The 13,690-nt window shown below is 48.8% G+C and overlaps 1 protein-coding gene across 1 annotated transcript in view; it reads left to right on the plus strand.

Annotated features, from left to right (window-relative positions):
* Window positions 1-13,690, plus strand: part of LOC115086784 (calpain-8-like) — a 171,193-nt gene that overhangs the window by 15,880 nt on the left and 141,623 nt on the right. Inside the window, exon 2 of the mRNA XM_029593105.1 lies at window positions 551-620. Coding sequence (XP_029448965.1) covers window positions 551-620 — 70 coding nt within the window. The remainder of the gene's footprint in view (window positions 1-550; window positions 621-13,690) is intronic.

Here is a 13,690-nt window from a genome sequence, read left to right on the forward strand (position 1 = left end):
AGCGCCCAGGTAGCTTCTCTGAAAATCAACTGCAAGAACTACTCGCACGATAAAAGCACCTGCAGACTTTGCCCCATCAGTTTTAGGCGGCCAGTCCCAACTCTTGAAAATGTGGTCTACGGTGACTTTATTAGTCTCTGTATTACCGACATTTAAATCTCTTATCTGAGATCTTTACCAGATCAGTTATATGTAGAATAATATAAGTCGTTTGTACCATGACCGAGACGGATAATGTTTTATGCGTTTGATTACCAAAGCAATCGGCTTACGAGTTCACTGTGTTTGGCAGCTACTGTATATTTTAATGGGCTTGTAGTAATTTTAGCCTTTATCCAAAGACTATTACAAATCTGCAAGAAAAAAACAAGGATTCATTGAATTTCAGTGAAAATCTCTCACACGCACTTTGAACTATGGATGGCTTGGGAAGGCTGCTTTTGTTCCGATGATCATTTTCCTTGCGTTTTGCAGGTCTCCTGAAGTTAGAACTTGCAGCTGTTACCAGCAAGCTGATGCCTGTGCTTTTTTTTCTTCTAATTATATCCAGGATCTGAGCCCCGATCCTCAGTTTATCGTGGGGGGAGCCACTCGTACAGACATTCGGCAGGGAGCCCTTGGTAAGTAGCTTAAGAGCACCTTATCCGTTGGAAAATTCTCAAATTGCCAGTGCAAAAATCTGCATCTGGGGAAAAAAAGATGAAGATGTCCGAATCCTCTGTGAATCCTTTTTCTAAGTCGCTTTCAAAACAGGAGCCCCTATCTCTGCACTTAAATGGAAGAACAGGGTCTGTCACCTTGGCTCTGGTGTCTCTGGCTGTGCTGGCTTGTCTCTTTAAATACAACCTCTCTGTTTTTCTGAGGATATCTTTTACCAGAAGCTTGTTACCAAAATCAAATAATTAAAGTTAGATTTTCATAACATACTGTAGATTTTGGTCTACAGGATAAACACCGGTTTGCTGCATCAACTCTAATGCGCTAGGCACTGTGAAAATTGAGTGTTGTGTGTTCTGCTGTATTTAAGTACGTTTCAGTATAAATAGGAAACTGAAAGAAGTTTGAAGAACGTATCATATCATTACTGCAAAATTGTGCAAAATCACTTTATGTAGCATTCCTTTATTTCTCTTAGATCCTGGAAAGCACAATTAAGATCTAATAGCTGGCAGAGTTTGGAGGAGGAAGTAGAAGAGAGGAAAAAGTGAAGGTGGAAGGGGTGGAGGTGGAGGGAGAAGGTGGAAAGGGATGAGATGGAGGTGGAAGAGGGAGATAGAAAGGGTTTTAAGTGGAGGTGGGAGGGGCTGAGATGGAAATTGAATAGAGTTTACTGTGTACCTATAAGACTCTCTTAAATTTATATGGTGTGGAGACAGCAAACTATAAATCCCTCAAAAAATTCTGTGCAACCACGTTAAATACCATAATGCTTAAACACCTCAAGTGAGAAAAAATATTATTCCAAGTACCAGACGTCATACAACGGCATAATAAGTAATGCTAGTTTAGCATATATTGAGTCTGCCAACGTATATAATCATAGGAAGAAACGTAACATTGGCAGACGCCATCTCCAGCCGCTCCAATATCATCTATTTCGGCCCCCGACGAAGGCACGCGCCGAAACACGGATCCAGTGTCGGGCTTTTTCCACACTAGCCTCTTATGAAGAAATATGGCATTTCTTCACCACTATAATTAAGCTAAGTGCTGGTCAAATACGACAAAACGAATAGAAAATTTGTATCTATTTAAGTGACTATTTTATTCACGTAATTTAGAATATTGTTCTCACGGAAGCAAAAAAAACAAAAAGAAAAATCAGTCTATCAAAGACCTATGATTATATACGTTGGCAGACTCAATATATGCTAAACTAGCATTACTTATTATGCCGTTGTATGAGGTCTGGTACTTGGAATAATATTTTTTCTCACTTGAGGTGTTTAAGCATTATGGTATTTAACGTGGTTGCACAGAATTTTTTGAGGAATTGAATAGAGTTGCCATCTGTCTCCAGATTTCCAGACCAGGCTGAGCCAGACCTGTTTTTTTTTTTTACCCCATTGCTTGCATGGACTTGTAGTCTTGCTTTTCTAGAGAAATCAACAGGGACATCAGAACTACAAGTCCATGCAGCCAGTGGGGTAAAACCAGGACTGGATCAGCCTGTGCTGAAAATCTGGAAGCAGTTGGACACTCTAAAGTGGAAGAGGGAGGTGGAAAAAGTGAAGGTGGAAGGGGCTGAGATGGAGGTGGAAAAGATAGGAAATGAGGTGGAAGACAATGAAAGAGATGTCATTTATTTATTTATTTAGCATTTTTATATACCGAAATTCTTGTAGCAAAGCTACAAATCAATTTGGTTTACATTTTAACATTAACAGGCATGTAAGAATGCAGTTACATAGAACAAGGAGATTTAAACTGGGATCAACAGGCGAGGTATCACCATAAACAAAAAAGTATGATATTTTTTGTGTAACAAGCTCAACAATAGCTAAACAAGTAAAGAAGCTAAACAATAGCTAAACATAGTTCAATTCGGAAAAACTGCGATTTGGGAAAGGCTGCATGTAAGAAAGATATCTGGAATTACAATATGGTTATAATCTGAGAGAGACATTGAAGGATGGCAAGGGCGTGAATGGAGGGAGGTTATTGGTGTAGATTAGAAGCTTGTTCGAACAGCCAAGTTTTGAGTCTCTTTTTGAAGGTGATCGGACATTGTTCCTGTCGTAGTTCAGGGGGTAGTGAGTTCCATTGCTCAGGGCCCGCTTTGGATAAAGATCGTTTGTTTAAAGAGGATTTGATGGTTGGGGCAATGAGGGTATTCCTGTAAGCTGTTCTCACTGGTCTATCGGGAATATGTAGTCTAAAAGGGATGTTGATCTCCAGTGGGATGAGCTTGTGGATTGATTTGTGAGTGATAGTAAGGATTTTGTAAGTGATTCTAAACTTGATTGGGAGCCAGTGTAGGTTTCTCAATATGGGGGTGATATGATCTCTTTTGTTGGTTTTAGTTAGAATTCTGGCTGTGGTGTTTTGGAGCATTTGTAGGGGTTTTATGGTGTTAGCTGGAAGTCTGAGTAGAAGGGAATTGCAATAGTCGATTTTTGAGAAAATTATTGTTTGTAGAACTGAACGATAGTCTTGGAAATGTAGCAGAGGTCTGAGTCTTTTTAGGACTTGTAATTTAAAAAAGCCTTCTTTAGTGGTATTATTAATAAATCTCTTGAGGTTGAGTTGATTGTCCATTATGACTCCGAGATTTCTGACTTGAGAAGAGAAGGATGGTTGTCTTGTGGGGAGAGTGTTAGTTGCTTTACTAGAAATAGTCCCATTTTGGCGCATACTCTTTGAGTGTGGCTTTGGGTTACAGATTTTCTGGGTATGACCAGGGATAATTTACAACGTTTTTCCCTCATATACGGTAACTTTCTATTATATGGTCTTACATTTTCTCCATTTTTTCGGGCTTGGAAACATATGACCTTTTTTGTTTGGCTCAACTATGGGAGGATGGGTTGTTTCAAACCTTTAGTTCGCTTGCCGAGGAGTATGAATTCCCTGAGCACTCACATGCACAGTTTCTGCAGATAAGACAATGTTCTATCTGATATAATAGATTTGGATGTGTCACTTAGGCCGTTGAATGGCCTGGAAAGCTTTCTGGGGGACCAGATGCATCAGCTAAAGGAATAACTGTCATTTATTAGGAGATCCTTCTGGGAAATATGGTACTGAAACCTCATCATTCCTCATACATAGTTGGAATGCAGACTTGGGAACTATCCTAGATGCTAAAATATGGAAGCATATATGGGCTTTGACTCACCGTAGCTCCCTGTGTGTAAGGCGAGCTGAACTGATGATTCGTTTGCTACACAGAACATATTTACTCCAATCTTCTACTCCGGGTTGTTGAAGCTGACATTATGTGCTGGAGGGGGTGTGGTGAGGTGGGTACAATATCCATATGTGGTGGTATTGTCCTGGGGTAAGGCAATTCTGAAGGAGGGTAACTCAGGAGAAGGCAGATATTTTAGATTTCCCTATTTTCATTGCACTTTTAACGGATTTACTGGGTAGGTGGGATGGATCCCTGGTCCCCCATAAATATAGGAAGTTAGTTGGTCAGCTGTTGTTGGCTGAGCGTATGACTATTGTAATGTTTTGGAAGAGAAATCCCTGCCTTGATCACTGGTGAGCTCAGATAAGAGACGTTGCTGACATAGAACGTCTCCACTATGCGCTGAAAAACGAACAATTCAAATATAATAATATGCAGTGTTTTTTTCATCAGTATTATAGCTCTGCTGTGCATTAAGTTGTCTTTTGTACCCTCTTCTCTCCTTTTTCTCTTTTCAGCATTGACTTTACATTAACTGCTATGCTAGTCTTCTAATGTGCGTACTTGTGTTAATTTTTGTCAAACAAATTATGAACAATGGGTATGTACAAAGTTTGGTTATTTTGTCTTTGATATCTTGAATGACCGGGAAAATGTTTTATAAATAAAGTTTCAAAAAAAAAAAAAGGCAGATACAACCAGCATAAACTATTACATGTAATCAGAAAAGAGAAACAGTCATTTGGGTATACAAAGTACAAGTAATAAAAGAAGGAACGTTACAAAGGGGTTGGGTTAGTCACCCAACCCCTTTGTTCTACAAATTAACATTCTCCTAATAAGCCTTAGATGTGTTTCAGACCTGGGACTTCTGTACTGTGTTATACTAAGGTAGATGCTCAATATGGCTCCCGGATTTTGTTATACTTGTGCCTTAATGAGAAAGTAAGCTTTCCCACCAAAGCTATCCCTCGCATCTGTTTGCGCCAATGCACAAGCAAGGGTGTAAGACTTTCACATAATTGCTATAGTGAACCATGCTGCATGTGTAACCAGTCCCCAAGCTGGGTGCTTTATCCTTCACTTTGGGGTGGTAATACTTACGGGTCCAGTTCAAGTCTGAATGGGGGATAGAAGTTAAATCTCCAGGGCCCCTGGCACAGTCACCAAAAGAAGACCAAAGAAGCCAAAAGTGGTGTTCAAAATAAAATCTTTACTGCAACTTATAAAAACATCATTCAATCCAGTATCACAAAACAAGGTTCAGCATCAAAACAATGAATACAGTGGGAAAATCGTTTCCTTGCCCATGTTCATTGACCCATTATCCTTAACGAGAATCCCAAACCGTGGGTCAACTTTCAATTTGTAATCCAAAAACGTTTACACTTCTCTTATCTTCTCTTCACCCCAGCCTTTCTCTTTCATCCTGGACAAACAGTCTAAACGTTCACACTTCCCTTCACCCCAGCTTTCCTGGTTGCTTGGGCAAAAAGAAACTTCTGATCCACACCTTTGGGATACAGGGGCGGTGCCCTTCTCTCTGAACTGATCAAATCTCTTGAGTCCTGGATCCAAGACTCCAAAACATCAACATTTTCTCAGAGTCCAAAAATCTCTGGTTTTGAGATCCTGAGGGGATCTCCAGCTTCTGTCCTCAAATTCCACTTCTCCAACCACTCCTTGCTTGAGATTCTGAGGAAATCTCTATCTCCCAACCTTTGCGGGTCTCTCCTTCCTTCTGGCTCTTAGAGCCACGCCTAACCTTCTGACCACTGAGTATGCGCCCAGGGTTTATAAACCCCCAAATTGCTTATCCCCTAAAAGATGGGGTTTACTGCTCTGGAAGGATTCCAAAATGCAAACCCCTCTCCCACTATTTTACTGATGGAAAAATAATGGGGACTGACGAAAAAAAAAACCACAATGTGAATCGGAACCGGAATCAGAACCGGTGACCCCTAGTATTGCCCTTGCAAATGCTGTGTCCTCCCGAGCCTGAACATCCAGACGGTAGAATCTGGAGAAGGTATGGATGGAGGACCATGTAGCCGCCCTGCAGATCTCAGCAGGTGACAGCATTCTGGTTTCTGCCCATGACACTGCCTGGGCTCTGGTAGAATGGGCCTTGACCTGTAGATGTGGTGGCTTGCCAGCTTCTACTTAGGCCGCCTTGATGACTTCCTTGATCCAGCGGGCGATGGTTGCCCGTGAGGCCGCTTCCCCTTGTCTCTTTCCGCTGTGAAGGATGAAAAGGTGGTCCATTTTTCGTACGGGCTCGGACATTTCCAGGTATCTGGATAGGAGTTTGCTGATGTTGAGGTGGCAGAGACTACGGGCTTCTTCCAAATTCTTCCGGGCATCCGTCATTGGAAGTGAGATGGTCTGGTTAAGGTGGAAGTGTGAGACCACTTTGGGGAGGAAGGAGGGGACCGTGCGTAGTTGGATGGACCCCGGGGTGAGCCTGAGGAACGGCTCACGGCAGGACAGTGCTTGTAGTTCCGATATGCGGCGGGCTGAACACACCGCCAGCAAAAACACCATCTTCAAGGTTAACAGGCGAAGGGACAGGCCTCGTAGGGGTCTGAAGGCGGTTCCCGCTAGGAAGTCCAAAACGAGATTGAGATTCCACAGAGGTACCGGCCACTTTAGTGGTGGGCGAATGCTGTCGCTCTCGCTCTTGGAGCCGTAGCATGACAGGGCAGCCACCTGAACCTTGATGGAGTTGAGAGCATGCAGATAGTCCCTAACTGCTATGGAGACGGAAAATACTGAAGCGCTGCACTTCCTGCAGGGGTATATGTACTAGGGGCTGACGTCAGATTAAAATCTGATCCGTCTCCAACTGCTAGCAGGAGTACACTATACCCATTGGTCCTGAGTCCATCTGCTACACGCTAGGAAATCAGAGTTTAAGCAAATCTGCCAGCTAGTCCACAAAAGCTAATAAAATGGATGTTCTCAGGGATCCATATTTTAAAGTAAAATAGCTCAGGATCTGCCTGGCACTAAATCCCTTAGTCCTGCAAAGCAGGCAGTAGGCAGGTTCATATGGACAGACAGGGTGGAGAAAGAGTTTCTTGTGTTGACACCTGTGTTTCTATCACCTGCCTTGGCCATTGGTCATCTTGGATTCTGCGCACTGCTGTTCCAGAGTTGCCGTCCTGCCTCCATGCCCTCATGAGCTATTAGTCCTGGTCTTATTTTCTAATTTCCTGCCCAATGCATCCTGCAGGAAACAAGGACTAAACTGCATTGAGATGTCAAACAGAAACACGTGATTGGGCTCACATCCCCTAAGTCATGGAGTTAAGATAACCACTCCGGCCACTCTCCTCGAACATTCCCATAGTCTTTGCCAACTTCACAACCGCAGCCACGGCTGAAAATGTTGTGGACTGCTGTTTTTGGAGGGAGCCCAGAAAACTAGAATGTAAGACTGTTGATTTTTTAATTTTTATATTTTGACTATTAGAATCTTAAACTGTATAAAGGTTAAAACATATTGCATTGCATATCTCTCTCTCGCCTCATGTCCATGTCACAAGCATGAGTCAGTTTGGCCCTTCCTGCAGAAGATTTGGGACCCAGGTTAGGCAGGCAGAAGGAGTTCAGTGGTAGGAGGAGATCAGCAGGGCGTCTTCCTCCAGTTCTGCAGTTTTTCTCCTGACTGCTGCTTTGAACTGCACAAGACTCTGTACAGCCCTGCGGGATTCAAAGCAGTAGTGGCAGAGCAGGCGTGGATTTAAACCAAAGGGGTGCAGCAGGCTGAAAATTTATTGCCTTCCAGGGGGGCTGAATCTCACTCAGCAGAGAACAGCCCTCTGCTTCCTGATCCAGCCCCTCCCTCCCCAGGCAGCATGCAGGGAACAAAATGGGAGGGGGTGAGCTTGGAGCACAGAGAGCAAAGGGGGATCATTTTGGTAAGATTAGGAGGGGCTGAATGAGGCTCATTGGGGGTGAAAAGAGAGGCTGAGGGAAGGGGGCAGTGATGATGTGTGTGAGGGAGAAGGGATTGATGCTGGTGTGTGTGTGCCAGATTGAGAGGACAGAGAAAAGTTGTAAGGGGGAGCAGGACCAGAGCACGGTACGGATACCTCCCTCCTCTCCTCTCTTTCCCCCTCCCCACCTACTGCAATTCAGGATCTCGCTCCCTTGATCTCAGATTCCATCCCCCAGATCCTGGATCCTCCCTGCTTTCCTCTTCCTTCTCTCCAGATCCTGGAATCCCCTCCCCCCCCCCAACACATCCTACTCCCTTTCCCCATCCCAGAACCTCCATCCCTCTCCCTCTCTTCCTCCCCATTTCAGATTCCTGATTTCCCCCTTTCCTCTACTTTCCCCATATCCCATCCTCCCCATCCCCAATCCTTACTACAGGAAAATTAGGTTCTTACCTTTGCTAATTTTCGTTCCTGTAGTACCATGGATCAGTCCAGACAGCTGGGTTATGCCTCCCCTCCAGCAGATGGAGTCAGAGAGAAAACTGAAAGCACCCCCTAGATATACTGGTGTGCCACCTGCGGTCCTTCAGTATATGTGATATCAAAGCAGACAGGAATCCAACTATGATAAATGCCACCCCCAAAATTTTCCAAAAACTCAGAGTGTATGCCAACCTAGAGGCCAGATCAAACAGGAACCTCCAGAAACACAGACAAACAAATAGAACATCAAAAATGTACAGGTAACATGCAATAACCGAACAGGGTACCGCGAAAACACGCGTCATCTGTGGCGTGGACACGAACCGGAAAGAAAACACGAGCGGACTCCCAGAAGAAGAGGGCGGGCGTCTGGACTGATCCATGGTACTACAGGAACGAAAATTAGCAAAGGTAAGAACCTAATTTTCCTTTCCCTGTACGTACCAGGATCAGTCCAGACAGCTGGGATGTACCCAAGCCGCCTTAACTGGGGTGGGACCCTGAGAGTCCCGCTCGAATCACGCTGCTACCAAACGACTGTGAGGACGGCCCCCTGACATCCAGGCGATAGTGCTTGGCAAACGTATGCCAAGATTTCCAAGTGGCCGCCCTACATATCTCTTGGGAAGAGACCAATCGATTCTCCGCCCACGAAGTCGCCTGAGCACGCAACGAATGAGCCTTGAGCCCATCCGGAACAGCTTTACCGCAGCCAATGTATGTGGACGCAATGGCCCCCTTCAACCACCGAGCAATCGTAGCCTTAGATGCCGGCAGCCCCTTCTTGGGCCCATTCCACAACACGAAGAGATGATCCGACTTTCGAAATTCGTTGGTAACCTCCAAATATCGCAGGAGAACTCGCCGGACGTCCAGACGTCGCAAGTCCTTACCTGGAGGAGACCGCAAGTCCTCCGCCGAGAAGGAGGGTAGCTCAACCGTCTGGTTGACATGAAACGCCGAGACCACCTTAGGTAAAAAGGACGGCACGGTTCGCAAGGAAACACCCGAATCAGAAATACGCAAGAACGGTTCCCTGCAAGAAAGAGCCTGGAGCTCCGACACTCTCCGAGCCGAGGAAATAGCCACAAGAAAAACCGTCTTGAGGGTCAGATCCTTCAACGAAGCCGAGTGTAGAGGCTCAAACGGAGCCACACACAAACCACGTAGAACCAAATTCAAGTTCCAGGAAGGACAGGGAAGCCGAAGAGGAGGACGTAAGTTCCTAACCCCTCGCAAGAACCGAGCTACATCGGGATGACACGCAAGGGAAGACCCGTCCAAGCGACCTCTTAAGCATCCCAGAGCCGCCACCTGGACACGAAGCGAATTATAGGCCAACCCTTTCGTCAGGCCCTCCTGCAAGAACATGAGGATCTGAGGGACCGTCGAACGCTTAGGTGTGATACCCAATCCGGCGCACCAAGCATGGAAGACCTTCCAAACCCTAGCGTAAGCAAGAGTAGTAGAAGACCGACCGCCGCTCGAAGCAGGGTAGACACCACCGCGTCCGAGTAACCACGTTTCCTCACTGTTTCCGCTCATAAGCCAGGCCGCCAGACAAAATCGATCCGCCAGCTCGAAAACCACTGGACCCTGACTCAGAAGGTTGGGAAGATGACCTAACCTTAGAGGGCCGTCCACCGCCAGGTTGACTAGATCCACGAACCATGGACGACGTGGCCATTCCGGAGCCACGAGAATCACCGGGACCTTGATGGGACTCTATGCGGCGTAACACCTTCCCCACCAGTGGCCACGGTGGGGAAACACGTACAGAAGGATGTGACGGGGGCCACGGCAAGTACCAGCGCATCCACTCCTTCCGACGCGTGCTCTCTTCTTCGACTGAAAAACCGCGCCGCCTTCGCATTTGCTCGAGTCGCCATGAGATCGAGGTGCGGAATCCCCCAGCGCTGCACGATGAGCATCATTGCCTCCGGCGAAAGCTCCCATTCGCCGGGATCCAGATGTCGTCGACTGAGGTAGTCTGCCTGCACGTTGTCTACGCCGGCAATGTGGGAGGCCGCTAGACGCGAAAGGTGGCGTTCCGCCCAAGTCATCAGCAGCGCGGCCTCTATCGCTACCGCACGACTTTTCGTGCCCCCCTGCCGATTTATGTACGCCACTGTAGTCGCGTTGTCTGACAGAATTCGGACCGCCCGGCCGCTTACCAGTGGAAGGAGGCGACGCAAGGCTAGACGCACCGCTCTGGTTTCCAGGCGGTTGATGGACCACGTGGACTGGCGTGCTGTCCAGGTGCCCTGAACAGCTCGGGATTGGCAGACCGCCCCCCAACCAGACAGACTGGCATCCGTAGTCACCACCAGCCAAGATGGGGGTTCTAGGGTCACTCCTTGGAGCAGGTTGTTCGGATTGAGCCACCAGGCGAAACTGGAGCGGGCCCTCCTCCAGTAGAGGGAGTTCCAGACCGAAATCCTCTGATCTGGGATCCCATCGAGAAAAGCAGAGATCTCTGTAAGGGCCGCATATGCGCGAAGGCCCATTGTACCATCTCCATAGTAGATACCATATGACCAATAAGCTGTAAATGATCCCACACCGTGGGAGATGGGAGATCCCGCAAACGTCGGACCAGGGTCATGAGATTGAACATGCGCTGACGAGGAAGAAAAACCTTGCCCACCGAGGTATCGAAGCGCGCGCCCAAAAACTCCAGTTGTTGTGTCGGTTCGAGTCTGCTTTTCGCGAAGTTGACTACCCAACCCAACGACTGAAGTTGAGTCACTACCAGGGAAACCGCCCGTTTGCAAGCCGCGTGCGACTTTGCTCTGATGAGCCAATCGTCGAGGTAAGGGTGCACAAGTACCCCCTGCCGACGAAGAGAAGCCGCGACCACGACGAGCACCTTGGTGAACACGCGCGGCGCGGTGGCCAGACCGAAAGGAAGGGCGCAGAACTGGTAATGGGACCCTAGCACCATGAAGCGTAGAAACCGTTGATGACGCTCTCGGATACCGATATGGAGATAAGCCTCCGTCAAGTCCAAAGAAGCCAAATATTCTCCCTTGTGGACGGCCGCAATAACAGACCGTAGAGTCTCCATCCGAAAGCGAGGCACTCGCAGGGCCTTGTTTACCCCTTTGAGATCCAGGATGGGTCGGAAAGGACCCTCCTTTTTGGGAACCAGAAAATAAATGGAATACCGACCTGTTCGCAACTGGTCCGGTGGAACCGGAGACACCGCCCCCAGAGCCTGTAAGTGATCGAGCGTCTGAGCTATAGCCAGCCTCTTTTCCATCGGACCGCCCGGTGATACCAGAAAAAGATCCCGGAGGGGACGTACAAAATCCAACTCGTAACCGTACCGGACCACATCGAGGACCCATTGATCCGAAGTTATCTTGACCCATTCCTCCCAAAACCGGGACAGCCGTCCTCCGATAACGGGAACGGAGGAATGGGCCTGCGCACCTTCATTGCGCGGGCTTAATAGCAGCAAAAACTTTGCGAGGAGCCTCCACGCTGAGGCCTCCTGCCCCGAAAGGAAGGAGACCAAGATTGGGTTCTCGTGGTCTGTTGCCGCTGGGAAAAGGAACCGCCTCGTCCCGCACGAAAACGTCGTTGACCACGAAAGCGAGCCCTTGCATTCCCAAACGCCCGAGCTTGGCGCGGCTTATCCTCCGGCAACTTATACACTTTGTTGTCGCCTAGGTCCTTAATGAGCTGATCCAGCTCCTCACCAAAAAGCAGCTTGCCCTTAAAGGGAAAGGAGCCCAATCTTGCCTTTGAGGTGGCGTCCGCCGACCAACGACGGAGCCACAGCAACCGCCGAGCCGAGACAGCCGAGGACATGATGCGTGCCGACGTACGCAACAAATCATATAAGGCATCTGCGTTATAAGCGACTGCAGCCTCCACACAATTGGCCTGCTCAGCCTCGCCCGGAGGAAGCTCCTGCGTGGTCAGCAACTGCTGGACCCATCGCAGGTTGGCCCTCTGTACGAGGCTGCTGCACGCCGCTGCCCGGACACCTAGAGCCGCCACATCAAAAATACGCTTCAGTAAGACCTCCAGCTTACGGTCCTGAAGATCTTTCAAGGCTATCCCACCCGTGACGGGGATAGTCGTATGCTTAACCACTGCCGTGACCGCCGAATCCACCGCCGGTGTCTTTAGGAGTTCCAAGGAATCTTTAGGCAAGGGATATAGCTTTTCCATAGCCCGAGTGACCCGCAGAGAGGATTCAGGCAGCTCCCACTCCTTGGAAACAATCTGTAACACCTTATGATGGAACGGAAAGGTTTGAGGAGGGGCCCGGATCCCTGCCATCGCGATATCCCCCGTCGAGGTGTCAGCGTCCTGGGGGGGCGCCGTGAGCTCAAGCTCCTGGAGGACATGCAGAATTAGTGAGCTTAATTCCTCCTTACCGAATAAACGCAGCACCTGGGGGTCGTCCCCCTCCACGGGCAACTGGTCGTCAGCCAACAGCAAGTCTGACTGATCCTGAGAAGCCAGAGCAGGATCCGCGGCCTCTGTGCCCTCAAGCCCCCCCCGTGGGCGGGGAACACTGGCCCCTGTGGACCCCATTCCCAGTGGCTGTCCCTGAGGTAAGGAAGGTTTAGAAACCTTAGGGGGAGAAGGGGCTTCTGGCTGCCAACCCGCTTCAGCCTGCAAAAAGGCTTTGTGCATAAGCAGCACAAAATCAGAAGAAAAAGGGACCGACCGTTTTAAATTTGCCCGAAGGGATCCCGAGGGAAGAGGGACTTGAGGGCTATCCGAAACGGCTGGAGACCGCGTGTTTCGCCCGCCAGGGGAGGGGGGGAGGGAAGCCTCATCCTCCGAAAGCTCCGGGTCCGATTGCCGCGTGGCCAAGATGGCCGCCGCACTCCTCCCCGAGGGAGGAGGGGCCGGAGAACAGCTAGCAGGAGCGCTGCGATGCCGCGACGGGGAATGCAGCCCCGAATCGCTGCGGGCAGCGCTCGGCCCCTGGGAGGGTCCCTCGTCCCCGGGAAGACATCGGGGACAAAGGCCCTCCCGCGAGAGTCGCGCCCCCGTTCCAGCACAGGCCACACAGGCCGAAGATCGCGGCATTGCAGGGACAAAAAACGGCACCAGGAGAAAAAAGGCGCGAAAATCGAGGTGAGTGAATTCCTCACACTAGCACAGCTCGTTGGGTGGCCGAGCCACCCCCTCCGGGGTCTGAAGAGGCTCTGGCAGGCCGGGGTAAACACAGAAAACCACCGCCTGTGCCCGACAGGACTAAGGTGGAGAAAAAATCAAAATCTTTTTTTTTTTTTATTTATTTTAAAACCCCCTTCAGGGTTGGGACCCCTGGAAGTGGGGGGAGGGTGACCGGCCCACCGGTAAGCTCTCCCCCAGCCTCAAAGACACCTATCCCGGGAACTGTCACAGGGCAGAGCCCTATGTGCCTGCCCTAAAGAGCTGA

Source organism: Rhinatrema bivittatum, chromosome 3, assembly GCF_901001135.1.
Source record: "Rhinatrema bivittatum chromosome 3, aRhiBiv1.1, whole genome shotgun sequence".
Taxonomy (NCBI): domain Eukaryota; kingdom Metazoa; phylum Chordata; class Amphibia; order Gymnophiona; family Rhinatrematidae; genus Rhinatrema; species Rhinatrema bivittatum.